This window comes from Strix aluco, chromosome 30 (assembly GCF_031877795.1).
Source record: "Strix aluco isolate bStrAlu1 chromosome 30, bStrAlu1.hap1, whole genome shotgun sequence".
Classification (NCBI taxonomy): Eukaryota; Metazoa; Chordata; class Aves; order Strigiformes; family Strigidae; genus Strix; species Strix aluco.
Genome location: NC_133960.1, coordinates 1788134 through 1814317, shown reverse-complemented (window position 1 = coordinate 1814317; position 26184 = coordinate 1788134). Strand labels below are relative to the sequence as shown.

The 26184-nt window shown below is 42.8% G+C and overlaps 6 protein-coding genes across 6 annotated transcripts; 2 read left to right on the top strand and 4 right to left on the bottom strand.

Annotated features, from left to right (window-relative positions):
* On the bottom strand, nucleotides 1-944 carry LOC141916675 (scale keratin-like). Its single transcript, XM_074809406.1, has one exon. It carries the CDS (start codon nucleotides 394-396, stop codon nucleotides 1-3), a length of 396 nt encoding a protein of 131 aa, XP_074665507.1. The 5' UTR covers nucleotides 397-944.
* A 6111-nt stretch (nucleotides 945-7055) lies between these two features.
* On the bottom strand, nucleotides 7056-7541 carry LOC141916626 (scale keratin-like). The gene has a single exon (XM_074809319.1). It carries the CDS (start codon nucleotides 7539-7541, stop codon nucleotides 7056-7058), a length of 486 nt encoding a protein of 161 aa, XP_074665420.1.
* Nucleotides 7542-13048: 5507 nt separating this feature from the next.
* LOC141916625 (scale keratin-like) lies at nucleotides 13049-13534 on the top strand. Its single transcript, XM_074809318.1, has one exon. The coding sequence runs from the start codon at nucleotides 13049-13051 to the stop codon at nucleotides 13532-13534; it is 486 nt and encodes a 161-aa protein (XP_074665419.1).
* Nucleotides 13535-15606: 2072 nt separating this feature from the next.
* Nucleotides 15607-16086, bottom strand: LOC141916580 (scale keratin-like). Its single transcript, XM_074809233.1, has one exon. It carries the CDS (start codon nucleotides 16084-16086, stop codon nucleotides 15607-15609), a length of 480 nt encoding a protein of 159 aa, XP_074665334.1.
* Nucleotides 16087-20473: 4387 nt separating this feature from the next.
* LOC141916581 (scale keratin-like) lies at nucleotides 20474-20953 on the top strand. Its single transcript, XM_074809234.1, has one exon. It carries the CDS (start codon nucleotides 20474-20476, stop codon nucleotides 20951-20953), a length of 480 nt encoding a protein of 159 aa, XP_074665335.1.
* A 3592-nt stretch (nucleotides 20954-24545) lies between these two features.
* LOC141916582 (feather keratin 3-like) lies at nucleotides 24546-24911 on the bottom strand. Its single transcript, XM_074809235.1, has one exon. It carries the CDS (start codon nucleotides 24909-24911, stop codon nucleotides 24546-24548), a length of 366 nt encoding a protein of 121 aa, XP_074665336.1.
* Between the last annotated feature and the right edge of the window lie 1273 nt (nucleotides 24912-26184).

The window sequence follows — 26184 nt, the reverse complement described above, 5'->3', positions numbered from 1 at the left end:
TTAGCAGGGCCCACAGCTGCTCCGCAGGAACCGGCTGTACCGGCGGGAGGAGTACGGGGTGCAGTACCCGCTGCCAACTGTGGACAGGGCTGAGCCCCCATATCCATATTGGGCCCCATATCCCAGAGAGCCCCCATAACCATAGAGGCTCCCAGAGCCGTAGAGGCCCCCCAGCCCCAGGTTGCCCCCAAAGGCGGGTGCTCCAGAGGACCCCACCACAGCTTGCTGGGGGAAGGAGCTGAGGATGGGGCCGGGGAAGGTGACGACGACAGGGGGTGGCTGGATCAGGGCCGTTGAGTCGGGGCACTGCCGGACACACGGCTCATTGCAGCTGTTAGCGAGGGGCTGGGGGCAGGCGATGTTGTTGGTAGTGGGGCACAGGTCGTAGCAAGACATTTCTTTGCAGGGATGAAGGTGATCCTGAAACACAGAGCATAGAGCTGTGTAAAAACAGAGCACAAGGTCTGCTGGAACAACAGGTCAAGGTTTGGTGCTGGGTCGTTGGGGAACAGGCAAAATGGTCAGCAGATGCATAAACAAAATTGATGATGCTGTTCACAAACTTTCCTGTCAATCAGCATTGCTCTGATCTTCCCCATTCAGTAATTCCTGCACTTGTCACATCTACCAAACCTTCTGAAATTGCTGCTTCTTTTTTTTTTTTTTTTTTTTTTTTTTTTTAAATTCACATTCCCTCCCAGAGGAACAGAGTGTCAGCAGCACCTTTTTTACTAAGCACCAGTGCTCCTCCCCAGTGAATGTGGGTTGAACTCCAGGAGCTGCAGGAGCTGCACCAGAGCTGACCTCCTCATTACACTGAATGGGACAGAATTAGGTTTTGTCTCGGGAGAGATGGGATGGAGTCAAGAACCCAGCACTGCTTTAACCACACATTTCCTCCTTTCCTGGTCCTTGTTTCTGTTCAAGCTCTTTGGGGTAGTATACTTTCAGTTGTTCTCTTTTACTTCTACGTTCTCTTAATCTCTGTAATCTCTCTGGTAAAATCCCCAAAGCATTTGAGCCTGAGGATAGATTAATATACTTGGTGTAATAAGTAAATATACCCTATAAAATATTTATATCCAAATATTTCTTGACATAGCAGTGTAAATTCATACAGAATATGGAGCAAGTTTGTAAAATGCAAGGGGACAATTTCTTTCATCAGATAAAAACACAGTTTGCAAGCAACCATTTTAGCTAAATGTCTGGTCACAAAATCTTGTGGTTGAGCACTTTTTCCAGTAAAAATAGGAAATATTAATTTGTTCATAAAGTAGTCCTGAAATGCAGAGAATCAAATCATTGAACTCGGTGTATCTGAACAGCTAATCTGGATCTGGATTTACAAATGGACATATGACAAACGCAGTGGATCAGACCACCAGTCTACTTCCATCATTATTGTCTTTGGTGAAAATAACTAAGGGTTAAATAAGCAGGTTTTAGTTTTTTCCTGTCCATAAAAAATAAATACAAGCTAGGATTATTTTGTAATAAAATCCCATGTAGATAATGCTCTTTCTTCAGCTCTCTGATTCAGTCATTAACTGAAATTGTACAGGAGAATTCTGCATTTTAAAGATTATGCCGTCTTACATTTTCAATCTGCTAACAGTACAAGAATGCCAAATATGAATTACAGTGAAATAAATGCCTCCAACTCTGGTCTTGACTTGTAAAGCCTACCAGTAACAGAACATGAAAACATACTAAAAAAAAAAAAAAAAGAGAGAGAGAAGAAGAAAGACAATCAAAAAATAGTCCTAAGAACTCTAATGTAATAGTATTGAACAGTATTCTAAGCTCCAGTGCAAAGGCATTCTGGCATTTAGGAAGAAATGAAATGGCATCAGACTTACCTGATGTAGAGGAGAGTACACAGGAGAGGAAGATGCAATACGTCTACGTACCTGCTCCTTTTATACAGTGCTTCAGATTGCCTGGGGGGTCTGAGACACACGGTACACATGAAGTCATAATCACCAACCAGCCCAAATTTGAAGCACGTATAACTTCCCAAAGTGATGAAATTGTTTTCGCTTGCTGTTTGCAAAATCATCCTAAATCTCTGAATAGCGTGATACGCACATTCCAGCTCCCAGTGCTCTTTCATCTTGAAGCCTAATTGACCAGCTTCTTTGCTGGTATCATTCCGCCCTGCTCACTGGCATTGCAGGAGGAATTAAACTGGTTCTATTTATTTAGCACTTCCTTCATTAACTTCCCTTAATGATTTTAATCAGAGCTATAACCTGCTGTCGTATACATCTTCGTATTTAAGTGCTATAAATCTAGGCTGTCATCTAATCTACTCACACATTTTGCAATGATATGTTCAGTGAGGTGGAAGGCACCTTCTGATCCTTTTCCCACCCACAGCCAAAAACATGAGAGAGGTCCTGTACCTGTGGTAATTATAGACATTGTCTAATGGTCTTTGATTTAGAAATTCTGAATTTTCATTGCTGTCTGGCAAGACCAGCAAAACCCATAATATTTTAGTACCTGAAATGGTGTTTAAACCAAAGTCTAAAGTTTTCTCTGAAGGGATATCAGTATTTTTTTCCTTATTTTTCACCTGGAATCTGCAAAGGCGCACAGAGATTATCTCACAGATCCAGCAATGTAGAATGGCTGCAAATGCAAACAGATTAATAGCTACTCTGCACAGTTCCAAAGGAGGATGTAACACAAGACAGTGATGAAGCAGGTGCAAATTTCTCAGTTTCTTTGTGAAATTATATGTTTCTGTCCACCACTGATTCCACTCAGTCTATACCTTCTCTTTCTTTTTGTTCATATGATCAAGTGTAGTTTGCCCTTAGATCTACCCCTTCACTTTAGAAAGAAATGGAAGAAAGTTTTGCTGGAGAATGTCACAGGAACAATTTTCGAGTGCTTCCGTCCCAGACTTGCTGGCTAAGTGGCAGGAAAAGCAATGGAATTATGTAAGGAATAGTTATTGCAACAAGGGACTTATTTTTTTTTCCTTCTTCTTTCTTTCATGACTATCAGGACACACTCTGCATATTGTTGCAGAGCCCAGTTTTGATGCCAAGATTTCAAATGACTTGAAATTACTCAGGCTTCCCCAATACTTAGTGGGGAGGGACAAGAATTTCTGCAAGACAATTCATCCCATCTCAAACGCTTACCTTACCAGAATTGGTATCACCCTCAAAACGTAACAATTTTTCTTTCGTTGACTATGGAGACAGACAACAAGCTCAGCTGAAACACCCAGCTTTCAAACAGGGAAGGTTTGATGAGATGTGTCCCACCCATATTCTGAAATTCTGTGTAATAAACGCTGCCTGGTCCAGCCCCAGAAATCCTCATTTGCCTATGGATCAGTTGTTTGTCAAATAATAAACACTGCAATATTTCTACCAGAAGTTAAATTATGAGGTTCTTTTTTCCAGACTGAGACGGCCCTAGGGGATCACAAGAACAATAATACTCACTAAGGTTGTTCAAATATTTTTTGTGTGTGTTTTTAAGCACTTCCCAAACCCTCCTTAGTAGTTTACACATAAGTGGTGTGTCATTATTGTAATATAAGTATGTGGTTGGATTCAAGCCGCCCAACGTTTTGAAATGTATTTATTAAATTGTACTGGTCAAGAGAACTGTTCCTGTTTCTTTTACTAGCCTTAGGACTGCAGCTGATTTTCTTTTATAATTTAAGTTTTCATTTATTTAAGATTGTGTATAAGCTCCTTCAGTGTTGATGTTGCATTAATTCACATCCCCTTCAGTGTCTGTAGCATGGAGATCTGCAACATCTGCCTCTGTCCTCATGTTTTGAAAGCTTTTCCTAGGACTTACCTAGTTTAACGGTGAGTAGTTTACCTTTCTTCTGAGTTTTAAACACATGTTCAGCTTCCTAAAAGAAATATATTTAACAAGTTGCCTGTCATCTGGTTAAGAAACTCTTTACCTTCATTGTGATCAAAGAATTTACCTCTAAAATGTGAAGAAACCATACAAATTGATCTTTCCCGTGAAAAGTGCAGGATGCTCCTGTCCAAATCTTAATTCCAACCTCATATATGGGTTGCTGATTTCACAAGAAAGACACCATGCTTTATATCAATTGCACTTTATCTAGCAAGGGTAAGGAAGGATGGAAAGAAAACCTGCATATGAAAGCAGATGGCAATTATGATTAACATTTGAGCCACCATCATTATGTCAACCAATAAAAGAAGAGGTAAATAAATGAAGCCAGCGTAATTCCTCCTGTCATTCTAATGTATTTAATGGAATGTTACCAGGAATGAATCTTGCCAATTAAGTGCTAAGATGAAAGAAATATTTGTTCTGTAATTTGCATTTCATACAGTGTTAGAATTTGAATCAACTAATAAACATAAATATTGAGCAAAACTGTTTCATCATTTTGAGGTGAACCATGTGTGATAAATGTGGGCTGGTGTTAATAAGAGTCTCAGGTTCTTCAGGCCATTTGAGGAAATGTATAAAAAGTCCCACCTCAAAACTGCCTTGTATTTACTTCTCTTGCCTCCTTCTTCCCAGAGCCAGCTATTTTCTACATATCAGACTGTTCTTTTCCTGTAAATTTAAATTAGTCCTCTTTTGTCACTTATGAGGAAGCAATGTTATATGCAGGTTTTAAGGACTAAGCTGGTGTTTTCCACAATTTATTTTATAGGAGCTACCAGCTCTCCACTAGCTCAAATCTTAATTATAATCTGCTAAACAGATACCAAAACCCCAGACTAGTGCTACAAACTGCTCTGTACTCCTGCACCACAAAGGTGGAGGAGCCACGGATGGTCGCAGCCATGTATAACAAAGGATATCTCCTCTTGATAGTTAATGACTTGCATTCCAGCTGCTGTTTCAAATTACTTTGTATGGAAGAAAGCCAAAGCTTGAAAGGGATGTAAGCAAAGATTCCTCGCTCACAGCAAAAAGGACCTCCAGGGGGTTAGGAATCAGGTGAGCCTTTGGACGGTTCATTCAATAATGCACAGCACCATGATTTTTACACTAAACTTCAGACCACATGGAACTGACTTTTATCAGAGACAACATATAGGATAAGAGCAACCATTTGTCTGAGGAAGAATGTAACTTTCTATATTCCTATGTTTCCACTAAGCAATGATTAACCATCACTTAAAAAACATTTTTCTTACAGGACTTATACAAATTTGAGGAATTACATCCAGAGCAGCAGGTTGGTCTTGGTGAGGTAGCTCCAATTAGGTGGGATGAATCTGGAACTAAATTAGTGTTGCAGAGGATCCAGACCACTGTGTCTTTCCCATTTTCATGAGATCTAAGGTTTTCTTCCTGTTCCAGGGGAATTCGTGCTGTGTTATGCTTATGCTTAGTCATGTTTCTGGTTGGCCAATTAGTGTCCAGCACTGGCACCAATAGCTGTCAGGAGCTGACTGCCCTGACCTGAGGGCAGTGGCTCAGCCACCATCCATTGTCATAACCTTGCCAGCCCAGATGCTTAGTTCCTTCCTTCAGGACAGCGTAGCGGGATCTCTGTTACCACCCACACTTAAGGGCTCTTTTTTTTTATGGGAGCTTTTGTTACGGTAGTCTTTACCACAGCAGATTTTCCTACAGATTTTCAGGTCCTGGCAGTGAGTAGAACATCCCTTCTGGCTGTTGTTTTGATACTGGATACCACTGTGGAGATGTGGGTCTTGCTGGAAGAGCTACTCAATTTACCAGAGACAACTAAATAAAAAACAAATAAAAGGCAGATTTATAGATGACTTTTTAGGTAACAAGAGCTGAAAATTGTGCTGTATGGACTGTCCAGTTACAGAGAGTGGAGCTGAGCATGTGCAGCAGCTCTTGTCTTTCTTTCTTCATATTCTGCCTTCAGTTTCTGGTCGGATGTTCTCTGAATGCTGTTACATTACGCTTAGCCATACTTCTTACTGCAGTAAAATATGTAGCCTAAGGTCTTTTGGCAGCTGAACCACATAAAGAAAACTATCTTGTGAGATAAGCATCTGCTTGAATCAGGAGATGGCTACGTGCTTTACTGATAAACTAAAAGGAAGTGCAATGTATGGTGCAGTACTTCTGTTCAGTTTTAGGCTACCTATATAATATTTACACAAATTCTATTTATATTTAATATATACAGAACGTAAAGACAATCAAAGAAGTCCCAAACCCTGGAACGCAATCAGATACAGTGTGAAATTAGGCACATGGTCCTTATTGTGTTTTTGAAGTGTCATCTGCACACAGCCAGAATTTTGGAGAGTGAGACAATTTAATCACATGGATCTATGCTGGTCTGTGCTAGAGAAACACAGAATCTGAAATTCATTTAATATCAGTCGCCAATCTTCCATTAAGAGCTGTGGAGGTCTAATTACTTGTATGACACTGGATTAGAAGTCTGCAGTGGAATAAGCAAGAGCTTAACTTTCAGAGTGTGAACATTCACTTGTTCAAAGGATTATCTCAGTAACGCATGAATGGGAAGTCTAATAAGGTAATGTGTAGAGAAGGCCAGCATTTTGTGACCATGTTGTTGCAATTGAGTGGTGAAACAGGCCTAGCAAGGGCTCCTCGTGGAGGCTTTCACTATGTGGGCAGGGTTTGCTCAATATTATTGCAGCCAGATGTACCACAGGCAACTTTATCCAGAAAAGTTGGCAAATTCAGAACGGATGAGAACACAAAACCACAACACACTTATTTTAAATGATGCAACAGAATTTTAATTAGAACGAAAACAACAAAAATATATTGCAGTATCAAGAATATATATCCAAATTGTCAGAGGTAAATGCATTTTGAAAGTTGCTCTTAAATGTCTCACTGCATTCAGTCACAGGTATGATAAAGTAGAAGATAACAAGGAATTGAAGCCATTAAGATGTCAGGAAAGAATTCAAAGGAAAAAAGGAGAGGTGTGGAGCATGCAGAAGGCACGGCACTGAACAGGATTTGTGAGTGCTTTCACAAAGCTGTCACTCATCCACTCACTGGTGAATCTGCATTTTGTATTTCACTTGTACATTATTCAGTGGCTTTTCCTGTTATGTTTAGCAGGGCCCGCAGCTGCCACGGCTGTACCTGTTGTACCAGTAGGAGTGAGGGCTGCAATAGCCATAGCCATAGGGTCTGCCGTAGCCATACAGGCCCCTGTAACCCAGGGAGGAGCCCCCATAGCCATACAGACCCCCACAGCCCAGGGAGCCATAGCCCCCATAGCCATACAGACCCCCATAGCCCAGGGACCCATAGCCACCATAGCCATACAGACCCCCATAGCCCAGGGACCCATAGCCACCATAGCCAAAGGAGCCCCTATAGCCCCCAACAATGGGTGCTCCAGAGGATCCCACAACTGAATCCTGGGGGAAGGAGCTGAGGATGGGGCCGGGGAAGGTGACGACGACTGGGGGTGGCTGGATCACAGTCGTGGAGTCAGGGCACTGACGGACACATGGCTCGTTGCAGCTGTCAGCGAGGGGCTGGGGACGGTAAACGCCAGAGGCAGAGGTGGAGCACAGGTCGTAGCAGGACATCTTGCAGGGATGGAGGTAAGCTGCAATGCACACCAATGAGTAAAGGAAAGATGCAAATACAATGGGAAAAGGAATTTGAAAACTGGACATGTGGACTAGAATAGTGGCTTTATCTTTCAGGTCTTGATTGTCCTTCCTTCAGTATTTTTCATGAAACATCTCTCACTCTTGTAAATCAGCACTGCCCAGAATGCACTCTGAGCAGTCAGCTCTTCTGTGGTCTTATTCCTAATTTCTTATCCCTGGTTCCCTTTAAGAAGCACTTCTTTGTTCTACCCCACCACCAAAAATATTATCCAGCACTTTACTTAACAAATTATTTCCAGTATATTTTGTAGCCACTCTTACAATGTCTGTGTCTGAAAGGTCATTTCATGTTTGTTTGATATTAGCAAAACCAAAACAGTGTAACCTGACAACCAGCAAAGGTTATGTGGTAAATTAATGGGTAGCTGGAAGAACAACTCTGGCATATTGACTTTTAATATGATTCCAGAAGCAATAGCTAAAATCATGCTGCCAGTATGCTGAACCTGCTATAAACATGGATTAAATAAGGCATTCCCTGCCCTGAAGTGCTTGCAAAGTAGCTTGAGAGTCACAGGGTGAATGAAAAGATTATTTGTCTGATTTCCCAGATGGGAAACTGATACACTCAGGTAACTAGGGCTAGGTTTCTACTGCAGATAAATATGTTGGGATCTGAGCAATTCAGAAAGTTTTTCACCATGGGACCTGATCCAATCTAAAAGAAAATCCATGGAAGGACTAGGAATACCACCTGTGAACAATTTTTTTCCCCACTAGAACCAATAAAATATGAGATTAGGAGAGACTTCTGGAGGTTATCTAGCTCAACTCCCTGCTCAGAGCAAGGACAGTGTAAAAGGTAGGTTAGGATTTGTTTGTTTCATCTCTGTTTTCCAATACTTCTTTAGACAATAATTCCATATTCTTTCTGGTCAAGCCCATCCCCTCAACAAATACATACATATACATATACATATACATATACATATACATATACATATACATATACATATACATATACATATACATATACATATACATATACATATACATATACATATACATATAGCAAAATCTTATATACAAAATCCTTAAAAAATTCCTAGTGTCTGAACAAGCCTTCTGCTGATGTTTTGGAAGCTGCTTTGATAGCTCAAATTTGTACTAACGGGAAACAATAATTTTTGGTTTTACCATTTTAAACCCAAATACACATATGTCCAACACCAAAAAAGAAAAACAAATTCATGGTGAAATAATTCAACATTATTAAGAATCTTAGAATATTTATGGATTATTCCAACATGAATTCCAACCGACAGAAAAGAGATACCTGAATTTTAGGAAAGAGATCACCTAGAATGGTACTTACCCTTTTCACGGAGATGAATAAAGCGAGCAAGGTGGAATGAAGAACTCTGAGTTGGGAGAGCTTTTATACAGTTCCCTAGATCATGGGGATCACCTAAGATGCAATTTGTGCATATGCATAATTGGGGCAAACCCAAAACTAATATGACACGTAGGTCCTTAAAGTTTTGCTGACTATTTATTCGTTGGTTCAAAGTCTCATGAAATATCATAGGTGCATTTCATCACAAAGCCTCTTTCATCTCAAATGGCTACATGTCATATTCATGCCTGTTATCATTCCATTCACATCCTTGGCGTTACAACAAGAATTATACTAACTCTCTTCCTTAGCATCTCCATTATTAATGGTAAAACCCGGCTGCTCACTGCATGGCTGTGGTCACCTGATGTGCACAGATTTTTCCATTCAGTGTAGGCTGTAAGATATCTGGAGATAAAATGGTCTTCATTAGAGCAACTTTTGGGGTCATCATTTTTGTCTTTATCATTTCCACTCTCAGCTACTTAACATGAGACCAATACTGCACCCAAAGGAAGCCATAGAAAACATCCTGTGGTCCTTAAATTGTTTTCTATTGTTTGGCTTTTGCTCCTGAACACAATGCTGGCCTCATCTAATGAACAAGGGACTTGGGGAACTACCTCTTGCTTTCTTTGTAGTGCATTCAGCTGTGGATTACTCTTCCTGTCCTTTTCTCAAACACTGGCAAGTCCTTTGGACCATTCTAAGCAGAAGACAGAGACAGAACACCCTTTTAAACTACTCAGAGTTTTCTAACAGGTCTCTCTCACTGTATTTCAACCCAGGCTGAAGTCTAGAGGCAAACTAATACTTATCTTTTCTGTTCCCAAGATTGCAAGGCACTTTCTTTGTGAAGCATTTGTCATTCACATTTACCAGTTTTCTGTCTCCTGATACAAAGCCTTCAGGGATCCATTTTCAGTCCATCTTCAGATCAGGCAATATTGAAGACTACTGAGAAATGAAATTAGATGAAACATGACTTGCTAAAGCTATCTAGAGATACACCGCAGTAGAGACAGAGAAATCATTTACATGTATAAAGGCTGATCATTGATAGAATTGCGACAGCAATTAAATCCTCTGTTTCTGTGGTCTGATGCGCAATTGAAAAGTATAAAGATACACTGATTATACAGCTTATGAAATGCTGTATTTTATTTAAAAATTTATATTTCATTCTATTCTTCTATGTTGAAAAAACCTGAAGATGTGCAAACCCAAAGTATTCAGCCATGATCTGATTATACCAAGGACACAAATACCTTGACTTACATATTTTAATGTGATGTCATTCCATAATTGTTAGGCACCTAAATCCAGGTACATGCCTTTAATCTAATTGTAAGAATGCATTCTCAAACCATTAGTGGATAGTTTGAGGCATTTGAAAAGACTTGTTCCCTGGAAGCTTGAAAATATTGTTGTCCAAAAAACTTCTAACCACCTCAAAGGCTGAGAAACCCAACTCAAAATTTAGAGATCATCTATGGCACAGAGTCTGCAGTATTAAAATAACACATCTGTAAACAAGGGAAGAACCAGCCTTTGTTTTGCGTGGTGTGTTCCAAGATCGTAATTGTTCCCTGTTCTCAGAAACTGCCAGCTCAGCCCTGTTCTGGACTTATGGCTTGCAGCAACAACAGTGTGTTACAGGAGGTCATGAATTCCTGAGAATCAAAGTCAGCAATTCAAAGCACTTCTGTCACATTTCAATTTTTGCACCAGAGGATCCATTTGTACTGAAAAAGCTCAAGTTTCCTAAGGCTTATTAAATATTCTCAAGTACCATTTTTGTACTGACAACATCAAACCAACAATACCTGGAAAAAGTCTCTTTGGGATCTCCAATCCCTTTGTAGCTTTCGTTAACTTCATAAATTCATTTCTTGTTCATCTCTTAAAAAATAAAAACAAGCCTCAGGAAGATAAAGGCTTCATCTCCATCTCCCATGTGAAATTCTGCAGACTTAGCCCTACACATTTTTGTAAGAGAATACAACTCGTTGAGTGACTGATGGATGGAGAAACTGATTCAGCTCATATCTGCATGAAAAGAATTCCCAGCACTCCAAAATGAAAGATTTCAGTATTTTTTCTGCTCAAGGTTAAATTTCGATTTCCACACAAGCCCTATTTAGAGACTGAAGCACACATTGCAGGTCACTGGAGTTGCTGCTGCTCTTCTGAGCAGAATTGTCCCCAATACAACCAGTGTCAAATACTACTGGAAAACATCATTGACTCCCAAGGGTGCTGTGTCTCCCAACTGTAGGTGGGGAAGATAAACATGCAGAAACCACCTCCAACCTTCCTGCAATTCACATTTACAGTCTTTAACTTCTGTCCTGACAGGTTGTAATGTGAATTATATGTACTTAAACAAAAATCCTGTCCATGACAGCAGTTTGTAATTCTGATAAACCCATGAGACACTCTTCAGGTGAGCTGTCTTAATAATTTCTGTTGTAATTTCAAGGAAGTGACTGGAATAATGCCAGGTATTAATCTTCCCCAAGTCGTCACAAAATGAAACAATTCTCTGTAATCTAAAAGTAATGTTTAGGTCCTTATTACAAACAAATTTGACAGGACTCATAAACTCCAATAACGAACACAGCAATTTCATCATCTTGACAGGTTACACATGTTTGAAATTGGGGCACGCAACCAATGTTGATCTTGTACATCCACCTGCTCCGATATAAAAGCTCTTCTCTCTCATAGCTCTTCCAAACACTTCCCTTGACTTCTTGGTGACTTGGGTAAGTCTGATTCTTCTCTACTGCTATCAATGTATCTTTTTATTCCTGGTTTCAGCTTCAGTTGATGTCCACCATCCATATTGTTGAGTGGATCTGCATTGCCTTGGGACAGAGATTCTAATGCTGGCTCTAGGGTAGCAGATACACCTATTTGGTGCGTGGGACCCTGTGGAGTCTTCAGTGTCAGAACCACTGGACCCTGAAGTGACTGGATGACTCTCCTTGTCATCTCATTTAGTTTTAGGTAGCCCTGGAAGGAGCAGGGAGTTGGACTCAATGATCCTTATGGGTCCCTTCCAACTTAAGATATTCTATGATTCTTACTTCAATGCATTTAACCTATTCCAAAGTTTGCATATGAGGTTCAATGTTTAATAAGGGCATTACCGCTGCAGCCATTCATGCAACCTGAGATGAACCAGTGATGCATCTGAGAACGTCATGTGTGTTTTCCTGGTATAGAAAATCTTCTGGCTGTCCTTTACTTTCTTGCTTTCATATTCTCCCTCAGAACCCTGCTAAAGACTTGCAGGACATAGTGAGTGGAGAAGAGTAAAATCACCCTTAGAGAAAATAACTAAGTTCAGAGAGGAAAATAGAGGTTGAATTGTTGGGTTTACCAAGAAGTCCTGGTTTTTCCTGGGAACAACAATTTGAAATGAGTTTTTTGAAAGACATTAGGGACTAAAACACTATTTATATTGAAATTGTCCAGGCTGTATCCATACAGTGGCTGCATAGGTGGGAATTAGGATAATAATGTTGCCATATGCCCTTTAGTTTCTTGTCAAATACCTTTCTGAGCAATCTGGGGAGTAACAATCCTATAATCTGTTGTTCCTACAACTCTCAGCAAAATTGGGATGAGTGGGAAGAAGAAGCTACTGTAATTAAGTTATGTATAAACTACATCTCATGTAAACCTGCTGAACACAAATCCAAGATTTCCTACTGACTCATCAAATGACCTTGGACAAAGTCACTTTGTTCTCGCTGCTTTTGCTTCTCAGTTTTCAGTTTAATGTGTAGAAATATATCTAACTTCTCTGAAGGCTATTTGTGAGGGACAACACTTTCAGAGCTAGGCATAACATTTCCTATATGTTTTTGTATTGTGTAGATGCCTTTTAGAAAATTTTGAAGAATGTCCTTTTTGAAAAAAGAGGGTTATGATTGCAAAATGGGAAATCAAGGTTTTTACTCAAAATCCTGTACTTGACTCACTATTTTATTGTAAACTGTTTAATTTTGAAGTCTCTGTGTTCTCCTTAGTTTACTCATCGGTGTGCATTGCAGCTTACCTCCATCCCTGCAAGATGTCCTGCTACGACCTGTGCTCCACCTCTGCCTCTGGCGTTTACCGTCCCCAGCCCCTCGCTGACAGCTGCAACGAGCCATGTGTCCGTCAGTGCCCTGACTCCACGACTGTGATCCAGCCACCCCCAGTCGTCGTCACCTTCCCCGGCCCCATCCTCAGCTCCTTCCCCCAGGATTCAGTTGTGGGATCCTCTGGAGCACCCATTGTTGGGGGCTATAGGGGCTCCTTTGGCTATGGTGGCTATGGGTCCCTGGGCTATGGGGGTCTGTATGGCTATGGTGGCTATGGGTCCCTGGGCTATGGGGGTCTGTATGGCTATGGGGGCTATGGCTCCCTGGGCTGTGGGGGTCTGTATGGCTATGGGAGCTCCTCCCTGGGTTACAGGGGCCTGTATGGCTATGGCAGACCCTATGGCTATGGCTATTGCAGCCCTCACTCCTACTGGTACAACAGATACAGCCATGACAGCTGCGGGCCCTGCTAAATCCCACAGAAATATCCCCTGAGTAAGGAATAACCGGGAACTGAGAGATACAATCTTGATCCACAGCAGTGGTCCCAAAGGAGGTGTTGTGAAGTCCTGATCACTGCCACCGGACTGCAGTGGAACTGGGAACACACAACACATCCTTAATTTCTTCACCCTCTACTCATGGTCTTTTGGGCTTTTTTTCCCTCTGTGTGTATAATGGGCAGGATAAAACAATCAATTTATGTTCTTATAAAATGTCACTTCACTGTTCAACCAAAGAAGAACAATTATGGAAGGAATTGCCTGCACTCTGATGCATATTCTTGATATTCTACAGTGCTTTTCTGTGAATGTTTATTGCTCATTAAAGTCATTCTACTCTGCATCAAACAAATCAACTTCTAGTTTTAATTTCTTCTGCTACGGACATACAGCTATCCTCTCTGTAAATGGGGAAAACTCACATCCTTACATGAGATGAGCCTCAGACTTCAAAAACACAGCTGAAAAAGCCCAGCTATCAGTGAAGTCAGTCACCCTTTGTTGTACTCAGTGCACACATTTGGGAACAGGAATGCTCCCTCCCCATCTGGCCTGGGTTACAATAATAACAATATGTTTAGAAATAAACCACGCTAAACCTCCATTTGTTAATGAGCCACTTGAACATCTTTGCTGATCACAGCAGGAGCAGAGCCAGTGGCTCAACTGAGGCTGGATTCAAAGCAGATTATGGGGAAAAGGGTGGTGGATTAGGCCCTCAGGTGGGATGGATGCTCCTGAGTCAGAAGGGATTTAGGGAGGTGGGGAGAGAGTGGTGAAGGGTGTTGGCTTGGAGCTGCTGAGAGGGAGATGATTGGAGGAGTTGCAACAAGGAAAAACGCTCTTCAGCAGTGGGTAAGTTCTCTAATGGACATTTTAGATGAGGAATATCATGGGAGAAGCTGAAAGTTAGAGCTGCTGAAAATGGGGTTTTCTGTTGTGAGGACTTCTTATGCAGAAGGAATTGGGAAACACAACAGTGTTAAGGATAGGTATACAGGGTTATGACTTTTTCTACCTTTTAAGCTTTCTGGGCACCATAACTCTGTTCTCTCTGTTCCAGCTGTTCTTGCTGGCATAAATGAATTAGTTCTTTAGGTAGCTGTAGGGAGTAGCTGTTTTTCAGTCAAAAACCATGCAACACCTTAGATTTCATGATTATACAGAAAGACCTTTACCCACACTTCAGATTTAAAAGTTCCATTGTATGGCCTAGGAAACTTTCTTTAAGGATTTGACAGAAAATTAATTCAACTTTCTGCAGAGACTATTACTGAGTTCAGGGTTTAAGTATTTGAGTGAGAACCTGAAGTTCAAAGAGTTGAATCAGAGACTTACCTGGAAGAAATTCTTACTGAAGTCTAATGTTTTTAAGAAAGAGTTTAAAATTAGTAAGCTACTGTTTCATTTCTCTACAACTACTAATTTGTAACCAGTGGATGTACATCCAAGAAGCTGAATTCCTCAAAAATGTGGAGAGCAGGACAGTAGTTCATTCTGTGCTGATGGCTTCACACTGCTTTTGTACACTTGAAATCCCTGATTTTTTGGACAGACTATTCATCTACGTAGTTTAGACTGTTACTGACAACTGAACAGTTTAGAAGTCTACTAAGACAAATAGCAAGGGTAAAAACATGAGAAAAAAAATACCAGAACATGGCAACTTTGATGCAATAAACTTTTAATGATAGTGAGAAAAGAAATACATTTTCCAAGTCTCCAAGAAGTACAAAACTGTTCTCCAGTCAGGGATATATTCACGTATGATTTCTTTTCTTCCCGAATCTTGGCTGTTGATTTGAACAAACAGGAACCATTCTGAGCAACTCTGTCACAGGTTTACCTCAGGCAAGATGGAACTCTGACAGGAGAAGCATTAAGACAGAAGCTGAAAGTAGAAGTGGAGAAGTTCAAAAGGGGCTAAAGGGGTGCAGCTCCCTGGTCATGGAACACAGCAGTGGAGGTTCAGACTTCTTTAGCTGTGAAACCATCACATCTCATTGGTCGATTACACTTCACTTGGGATATTTCTGTAGTATTTAGCAGGGCCCACAGCTGCCACGGTTGTACCTGCTGTACCGGTAGGAGTAAGGGCTGCAATAGCCATAGGGTCTGCCATAGCCATACAGGCCCCTGTAACCCAGGGAGGAGCCCCCATAGCCATACAGACCCCCACAGCCCAGGGAGCCATAGCCCCCATAGCCATACAGACCCCCATAGCCCAGGGACCCATAGCCACCATAGCCATACAGACCCCCATAGCCCAGGGACCCATAGCCACCATAGCCACCATAGCCCCCATAGCCCCCAACAATGGGTGCTCCAGAGGATCCCACAACTGAATCCTGGGGGAAGGAGCTGAGGATGGGGCCGGGGAAGGTGACGACGACTGGGGGTGGCTGGATCACAGTCGTGGAGTCAGGGCACTGACGGACACATGGCTCATTCCCACTGTCAGCGAGGGGCTGGGGGCGGTTGATGCCACCAACAGCAGTGGAGCACAGGTCGTAGCAAGACATCTTGCAGGGATGGAGGTCAGTCTGTAAAACATAATCGTTAATGTTAAAGAAGTGTGAAGCATTACATTATGATGAAGTCCAACAGGGAATCAGCAATACATCTGGCAAGTAAACATTTTCTATTACCATTCTTCCTAGCACTGTAACCTGGAGGTTAGTTTTGACTTTAGTATGACAAAGTCATGTAATTTTCAGTTGTATCTTTGGTACTTCCACATGAGCTAATTTTGATAGTATTACATTACTATTAGTTGATGTTTTCTACTTAATAAGTTTGATCTTTCCCATTGTAAACTCAGCAGAACTCTACTAAATGCATCTATATATAGCAATGTATATGAACTATATCTCTTAAAATAGTCAAGAAATTCTTTGAAGTGATAAAAAGTTACAAGTATGGGATTCAAAACTGCTTGATATAACCCTCTTCTGGAGCCTGTCTTTACAGGGCCTGATCATGAATGAGAAACTAAATGTTGTTTCCAGCGGCAAATAATCTACAGATCACTGGCAGCCTGGCAGTAACTGAAGAGGACTTGGTCCTAAGTTAAAATCAAGAGTTCTTGACAGCAAGTTAAGTTTAATAAAGTTTGAGAGAAATCTGACTTACCCAGTTGATGAAGGCGAGTAAGGCGAGAGAAGTGGATAGAAAGACTTAAAGCAGAGAGCTTTTATACAGCTCCATGATTGCCTGGAGGACATTAAGCATCCTATGTGTGAGTTCATAATTAGGTACCAACCCCAAATTGTAGGACACGTAGTTCCTCAAAGTGCTGAAATTGTTTTTGCTTATTGCTTGTGCGTTGCAGGCACTTCAAACCCACACATAGCGTGACATGCGCACTCCACCACAGACCTCTCTATTATCCCCAGGCTTTATGTGTGGAATTATTTTTTATTATTCCATTACTCTCTTCAACATTAAGGGAGGAAGTAAGCTGACTAGATCTATTTAAGAGTCTTGCATAATTAGGATGACAGGAAGACAGTCATTTCTTTTGTCCAGTTACAGATCTTTAGTGTAATCGACAGTATACCTGGAGACAAAATGGAATTTCTTTTTGGATCTCAAATGAAGACTGGAGACATATAACAAGGGTAAAAGCATTCTTTCTGCAGGCTTAGCACTTCTACCTCCAGCTGCTCAACATAAGGTTGGATGGTTGTCTACTAGTTGTCTTCCAGTCCTGGGAGCATAGAATTATTTCAGCTGACAGTCACAAGTCTATGGAAACTGATTTTTCTGAGTTTTTTCATGAAACTTTGCTTTCCTTTACATTTTATTGTGCTTTCTCCTCCTACTGTTACATGTTAGAGAGACATACCTAGGAACATGGGACTAAGAGATGCAAGTAAATCAGTAAGACACGACTACTGAAAGGGATTCTAGCCCTGAAACAATGAAGACAGATCCCATTGTACCCCGGGTTGGGTTTTTTTTGGCTAATAGTTCAGATTTCTGTTTCTGGACCAATGTGCACTTAAATAAAAAAGAAGGTAAAATGTATTTTTAAAGTCAATGAAAATAAGGTTCAAAAAGCATTATAAACCATGAACTGATTATGGGAAAGACCCAAGTGACCTTGACTTACCTATTTTAATGTGATAATCCCTCATAATAGTGGGGTGTATGCATTCAGGCATACTTTTTATCTAATTATGACACAGTATGTACAAGTCAGTAATGGGTGTTCATGAGGTATATGAAAATCCCTCGGAATGTTCTTGTAAAACTTGGAGATTTTTTTTTCAGTATTATAGCTCAGGAAATCTCCATATGTATCTCCAGATTTAGAAAAGCTCATAATTTAGAAATAATATGTGGTTTGAAGATAGTCACGTTGATGATTATGATAACCTTGATAATGATATAGTATTACAGTAATGGCATAAACAAAGAAAGAAACCTCAGCAAAAGCCAGCATTTGCCTTTCCCAGTGGATTCCCACCTCATAATTGCTCTCTACTGAAAGATGCCATCAATGATGGGGTTAGCTGCAAGCTCAGTTGTAGACCAGGATTAAGGACTCCTGAGGAGCAAGTTAGAAATTAAAGGAAGCTTCAGAAAAATGTACCTGCTCAAACTTGTGGATCAAACTGAGCTGAAAGTTCTCACTGATCATGATTTCAGATGTTCACTGGGAATTGGTCCACTTTTTGATGTCACTTTGATGACACTTTAGACATTTTTGTATCTAAAAGGTTGCTTTTATCTATTGGATATGCAAGTGAAACAAGAGCTGCAGAAATCCTTTAACACCTGTGAATGGTCTTTGATTTAAGCAGGAGGTCTCAGCAGTTTTGAAGAGCCAGAAGGAGCCTGTTCAATGTACCTGCAGAGATGAAACATAGAAGATGGGTAAATAGGACACCAGTAAGAATTGCATATTCTGGTATGAATCCATGGGGTTGATAAAGTTATTAGTCTGTGGCTTAGTCTGTTACTCTGAAATCTCACTTCACAGCCCTCTCAGTAAATCACAAATTTAGATCTTAATTCAATGTACACTTTAATTATTTTTAGCTTTCTATCCTGAGTAATAAAAATATAAATGTCTTCTTTCAGAACTAAATGCAGCTTTAAGCTGTAGTTTGAGGGTCAGATAAAACCTAAGACTGTTTTGGACATCCACCACTGTGTTCAGGAATGCTCACAATACAATTTGATTCAGAGACTATTGAGAATCTTGTGTGGATTCCAATATGAAATGTATCACATCTCAGATATAAACCTAAGCACACAAAAAATATTGCCCGTCTTCCTAAGGATTTAACAGTAGATTGTATTTTATCTTTAAGAAAAGAGAGAAAACTGACATAAGGGTCTTCGAAAGAAACACTTCACAACAGGTTATTTCTGATAAATGTCTGAGCATCATTGTCATATACAGCAGCAAAAGAAGAATATCTATGTATAAGCAGCTTACTGCATGGTGCAGCTCCAAAGAGAATAGAAAACTGATATTAATTTAATGAATCATGTTTTAGGATGAAAGATACATTAATTTCACCCATCATTCTTTTAGATGAAAGATCCTCGTGTGATGTAATGTGTGTGTTATGTTACGTGATAATTGAAATCAAGCAATAAACAAAACCAAAGCAAACCAATTTCATCACTTTGCAGAGCTATCAATACAAAAAATGTGCTGTGTCAACTAATTAGATCCACGTTCACAAAACCAGCCTCTCATCCCTCAGGCAGTCTGAACTGTATAAAAGCTCTCTCCACTCAGGGTTCTTCCAGTCTCTCCTCTTCACTTCTCAAGTGAATTGGGTAAGTCTGAATTTGCTCTTTATGACTATTGGAATAGCTCTTTGTTATACAGTTTAATCTAGGATGGTCTCTTGCAATTAGAACTAATGGCTAAAATTCTAGGTGAAAAGATTAAAGGCTACAAAAAGTATTAAAAGTGTTATGGACAGCTGATCTCTGCGTTCAGGATTGGCATTTAATTTCAGAGCAAACTGGAAGTTTCTTGATATGGCAAAAAATTAAGTTCATTATTATGTCACTTCCAACAGATGAAGGAATGATGGGGCTAGTTCAATATGCATTCCTCTTCTGTTTGTTTATACGGGTAACTGGAAGTTATTTGTAAAAGTTTAAATCTTAATGGTTCGTAGGGAAATGCTGAGCTTAGAAGCAAACCTTCCATTATCTCCAGTTCATTCTGTTACAGATCACTCAAAGTGCTTTTACATGAATTCAAGATAAAAGGGCATGAATACCACCAGAGATCAGGCACTGGCTTAGAGTAGGACACAGAAAAATTGAGAGATGTTGAAAATGCTCAATAAGAAATTTAATTAAGAGGGGTGATGGAGGGTATTTAAGGACCTGACAGGTGAAGCATTGGGTTTTTCACGTTAATGGGGACAAGTTGTTTGGGCTGAGACTTTTTTTCAGAAGAGTTCAGAGCCCAGAATCAAAACACTGCGTTAAGGTAGTTGTAAATATCTCAGTGCCCTGATTCAATGTTTAGAAATTGGGGACAGTAATCTTTGCAATTCCCTTGTAATGGTCTCATCAAACAAGTTACTGAGCAAATCTGAATAGACAATGATTTATAATCCCTGTTCTGACAAGGCTCAGCACAAAGGAGATCAGTGGGAATGAAGAGTTAGAGTCATGAAATCATGCATAACAACACGCTCCATTCTTGGAGTCCCAGTCCTTGCTGATCCACTGACTCACCAAAGCATCTGAGCAAATAACTTTGTTGTTCTGCTTCAATTTTCATTTCTAATAGACATAGGCAAATTGGTGCACTTTAAAACACTTGTCTGAGGAAAGACAGTGAACTCTCTAGCACTTCTATGTATGTGAATAATGTTCTGTACTTGGTAAAATCAGCTTTTGTAGATTGACCTCCATCCCTGCGAGATGTCTTGCTACGACCTGTGCTCCACTGCTGTTGGTGGCATCAATCGCCCCCAGCCCCTCGCTGACAGTGGGAATGAGCCGTGTGTCCGTCAGTGCCCTGACTCCACGACTGTGATCCAGCCACCCCCAGTCGTCGTCACCTTCCCCGGCCCCATCCTCAGCTCCTTCCCCCAGGATTCAGTTGTGGGATCCTCTGGAGCACCCATTGTTGGGGGCTATAGGGGCTCCTTTGGCTATGGTGGCTATGGGTCCCTGGGCTATGGGGGTCTGTATGGCTATGGTGGCTATGGGTCCCTGGGCTATGGGGGTCTGTATGGCTATGGGGGCTACGGCTCCCTGGGCTGTGGGGGTCTGTATGGCTATGGGAGCTCCTCCCTGGGTTACAGGGGCCTGTACGGCTACGGCAGACCCTATGGCTATTGCAGCCCTTACTCCTACCGGTACAGCAGGTACAACCGTGGCAGCTGCGGGCCCTGCTAAATACTCCAGAAATATCCCTTGACTAAAGAATGACTGGCAAATGCACGATACAATCTTGATCCTCAACTGAGCTCCTGAGTAAGGGGCAGAACATCAAAGACTTCCTCTTAGTGAAGTCAGAAGAGCTCCACTTCTCATTTCCTTCATTTGTTTCATCTCTTCTTCTTTGCCCCTGCCAGTGGACAAATGTTTAACTCCACCATCATCCCAGAGAACACTTGCTTCTCCCTGCAACTGCCACTGCCTGGCAGAAGCCTGAAGGAACAGTTTTCTTGAAGCCTGCAGGGACAACCTGCCTGTCTCTGACTTATGTATTTTTCTCCAGTGGTTCTTTCCTGCCCTTGCAATAAAACAATCCTGCATCTAAAGCCTGCCTCTCTGTTTTTCCTTTCAAGGAGCCGGGTGGGCTGCAGGGCTCCCTTGCCCTGCATGTGGCCCCTGTGAACCAGGCCAGGGCAGTCTCTTGGCACCAGCAAAGTCAGGCTGAGCTGCCTTTGGGGAGACCCCACAGCCCTGGCAGCTCTGGCCACACACAGTCCTGCTGCTAAGAAACCCATCTGCCCAATCTTTCATTGCTACTGAGCTGAAATTATCATCTCTATACTAATTATTCTAGTTGTCAGACTTCCAGTAGTTAGTCCAATTTTTGTTCACTACCTAATTTAGTGCTGAATTCCTTTTAATTTTACATCTTCCCAGATGATGTACTAGAAATCATCAAACTGTGTTCAAAAGCAAAGTAAAAAAAACATGGCCTGAAGTTCTGTCAAAGGATATTCTGAAAAGGAACAATAAGAGGAAGGTAGACAATGGGAAACAATTTTTAAGATAGGTATCTGATGAGTAAACATCAAGCACTACCTCTTTTCTTTTTTTTTTTTGTTAATCACGGCTGTGATAACAGTTGCCTCAGGGAAGTTTTGGCTGTCTGTAAGTCAGCTTGGTGAAGTAAAAAGAATATGGAGTAATGCATTACAGAGGATTTACCTGTTACTTCACTGAGACTCTTTCAAAGAAAAGCTCTGTATATGGATGTTCAATTTCTTGATCTCAACCCTTTGTCAGTGTAATGGATTAGCAAGTCTGATTTTAACAGGTAATTTCAATGTTCCCTGCCCAAATGTAACGATATGTCAGATGGCTGTGTGCTGTAAGTAGTAGCAAGTTGAAATGAAAATTAGTCTATGGTACTCATAAATCTTGCTTTTATTTTAAGAAAAGACTATTTTATTTTTAATGATTAACAAATACTTATTGAGAATATTTTGACCAGAAAAGCCCTTCACTGAAAGGTTCTTCTCTCTCTCTCTCTGCTTCATCCTTCCTGTCCCAACACTGCCTGCCCTCATGACCATGAGCTTTTTGGGAAAGATCTAGGGGGATCTGGGAAGGGACTGGATCTTGCAGGGCCCAGCTGTGAGCCCAACCCCTGCCCCACAAGCACCTGGGATATGTGAAGAGCCTGGGCAGCTGAGGTGGAGAAGAAAGGCTCCTGTCTTTTGGACACAAAGGAACAGCTCGCTCTCCCTGTTACCGCTTTCCATCCTCACATGGCTTGAGGCAAGGACGCTGCTGCCATGAATTCCCAGGAGCCCAGCAATCAACCTCCTGGCCCGTGCTGCACCAGCCCTGCATCTCCTCGGCTCGGGTACCTCTCTTGTGCTGAGAAAAGCCCTCTTTCCTCCCAGCTACTTCAGCCAGGGCAGTCCCTGGGACAGCTTTACAAAACAGGGATGTCTGGTTTCCTCTCCATTTCTCTTCTGCTCAACAACAGGATACTTGTTCTCATGCACAGCCTCTAAGAGGTACTTCAGTGTAAATCATACATGACCACAGCTGAACACCTGAGTTCTGATTGCCAACTTTTCTACAGATTCTCTCAACAAGGCAGTGTCAGGCAGGTACCAGCCAGCACCCAATTAGACGTGTATTGTGTCAGACAGCAAGGGCCTAGCCCAAGATAACAAGATTGGTGAGAGCTATTAGCACCCAGCTAACAGGATTACACAGCTTCTATTTGGGCTGGATGCCTGTTCAGGGTGAGCTCATGTCTGATTACAAAACAGTACATAGAGATACCCTTTCTGTCAGTGTCTAATGTTATATGGGAGTTATAGGAATAGAGGGAGTTTACTACACTGGTTACTCAAGGATCAGCCTCAGAAAACCTCTAATTATTTGTTTGCATCAATGGCATTGGGACATAATTTGGGAGCACTGTTTTATGTGCCACACAGAAAGCTGAGTGGCATTAAACAGAAGGGAATCAGAATTTAAGATTGGAAAAATGAGATGGCTTAACTGATGGGAGTAACATTAACGGCACGATATTCAGTAATACAGTGCAAAGCCATACACTTACTGACTACGGAGAAAAGATCTGTTGTAACACAGGCTATAATCAGAAAGAAGTGAAGAAGAGAATAAATTCTCTGAGTAGCCACAAATTGGTGATGGTAAGGTATAGGGACATAACATGCTCTTGAGTGAATCCATTGTAAATACAGAATACCAGGGCAGTGATAATATAAGAACCTGTAAAAACAAGGGGAAAAACACACCCACTTTCCCTTTTACTGGCAGCCTGTCAGTACTTCTCCAAAAGACAGGGTGAATCCAAAAAATTTGAATGGCACCAATCTCAACTTCAGTAATCTCATATGTACCTTAATAAGGGGTAAAATAATGTTGTGGGATGGGTCATCTTGAGTAAAACTAAGAAAAAGATGATCTCTGTTTTCTTTTGAACCCAAGGGAGTTTAAATTTCCCTGAATGTGATATAGTAGCAGTTTTCAAGAAGTACAAAATTTTGGTGAATAAGAGGAGAGCATCATGCTGTCTGGAAGAACATCAACAGGAGCTAAGACACCACCCAGTAATATGTGAATATTATTAGCCCAAAAATATATCTGTATGCCTATTTATATATAAGTACACATAGATTTTGTGAAGAGGCATCTGTAGTCCAACCACCTGCTCCCAATTCTTTGCTACACTTCTGTAACTGAATCATTCCTCTCACAAATTAGGGAAAAGAAGATTTTCCCTGAGCTTAGAACCATGCATATGGAGCTGCAGAAGCAGCGAGGAACCACCTCTTTGCTCCTAGAAATGGCACGTGATAACCATTGGTAAAATGGTTACCAGAGAGACCACCATTTGTCTGCCACAACTGCAGGGCAATGACATTCAGACAGGGAGAGAGGGAGATACGACATGGATGCAGGAAAACTTTATTGTGCCCAGAGGGGCAGGAAAGAGACATCCAGAGAATCTCTTTGGGACATGTTAGGGGAGGCAGAGGGATCTTCTCCAGGGCATTGTTTCTCAATCCAGATTCTCCCTTGATGCAGCAGGTCCTGAGGACTTGGCCCTGCAGCCTCACAGAGCCCTTCAGGTCCACATCCTGCCTCGTCCAACAGCTGGGAGGAGAAGGGAGGGGAGGGGAGCAGAGGGCAGGAGAAGGGGGAAGGGAAGGCCTGAGGGTGTGTGGCACTGCCAGCTGCCCAGGTGTTGACTGCGACTGCTCAGCCCTGCACGGGGGTGGTGTTGGTGTTTGGGCTGGGGCCAGCGCCTGAGGCTGGGCTGCGTCTAGCAGGGCCCACAGGTGTCCCAGAGCTTCCTGCTGTAGCGGGGCAGGGCGCAAGGGCTGCAGGCGGGAGAAGCGTAGGGTCTGCCAAAGGTGCAGAGGCCCCCTGAGCCCAGCGTGGCCCCGGCGCCATAGAGGCCTCCCAGCCCCAGGGAGCCCCCAAAGGCGGGTGCTCCGGAGGAGCCCACCACGGCTTGCTGGGGGAAGGAGCTGAGGATGGGGCCGGGGAAGGTGACGACGACGGGGGGTGGCTGGATGAAGGCCGACGAGTCGGGGCACTGCCGGGCGCACAGCTCGTTGCAGCTCTCAGCGATGGGCTGGGGGACGGCGACGCCAGTTTTTGGTGGGCACAGGTCGTAGCAAGACATCTTTGTGTGAGAGAGCTGAGCCTGAAACACACAACCCCAAGAACAGATGTCGTGAATGCGGATGAGATATCCTAGCTGTGCAGTGCCCTCTTCCCAGGGCTGCCCTGAAGCTGGAAAGGCCATAGCAACCACCATGACCTCAGTGCCCACCACTTGCCCTTAGCCCAAACAGCCCCCCTCAGTGCCCTCATCTCTACAGACCGAGGGCACACAAAGACTCCCCGAGAGTCTGGCTCTGCGAGTCACAGCCACAGGGATCCCTCCTCCTCTCGCTGTGGCTCAGCCCGCCCTGGCCGTCCAAGGCAGCTGCCACACGCCTGCTGCCCTCACAGCTCTCCTGGCCAGGGAGGCCCAAAGCTGGTCCCTGCCACAGGAGGCAGAGACACACAGGCACCCACCTTCCCTTTTCCTGAACAGAGTGAGGCAGGAGCGATGGATGCCAGTGCTCACTGAGGGCAGAGCTTTTATGCTGGGCCAGTGCGAGTGGCGAGGAGCTGGGTGACTTGGGGGCATGTGGCCCGTGGCAGACGAGCCCCTGGATCCTCCCTGCGTGGCACGGGGCTGTTGTGCTGACGCCGCTTTCTAAGCAGCCCCAACCCGCTCTATCAGCCCCTGCAATTACCCTGCTCGGATGCTTGCCAGCTGCTACCTCATGAGTCAAATGAGCCCCAGGGTCCTGATACTGGCCAAGAAAGCAGCTCGCAAAGGCATCCCGCATACCAGCGACCGCATGACGTACGCTGTGTGGCTGTAATCTACAGAGGCGCGAGGTTACGAAATGGCACAGCAAAGGCACTCCTCTGTGGCACTGCCTTCTCAGCACGATACATCACTCACAAGCCCAACAGAGCCAGCCTCCCTCTGCCTGCATGCGTTGGTCATCGACCTCAGCCAGTCTGGGGCAGAAAGACCCTCGTGTTCTTTCCTCCTGAGCTGTGTGGTGCAAGGATCAAAGATCCCCTCCTGATCCCACATGGCACAAGCTCATGCCAGCCCTGCCCCAGCTCCGCAGGTCCCTCACAGGTGTCCCGCGAGTCCCATTGCTGGGGTCCAGTGCTGGGCATGGGCTGCCCTCGGGTTGCTGGGAAGCTGGGAGTCCCATCTAAAGCCTCAGCTGCAGCTGCCCGCAGTGGGAATGGCCCCGCTGGGCTCGGGGGCTACTCTCCTCCCAGCAGAGCCCGGCTGCGGGTACAGGGCAGAGATGTCTTCCCAGGGCAGAGCACAGGGCAGGCAGGAGCTACACAAGCACGGCCCTCTCCTGCCATGCGCAGCC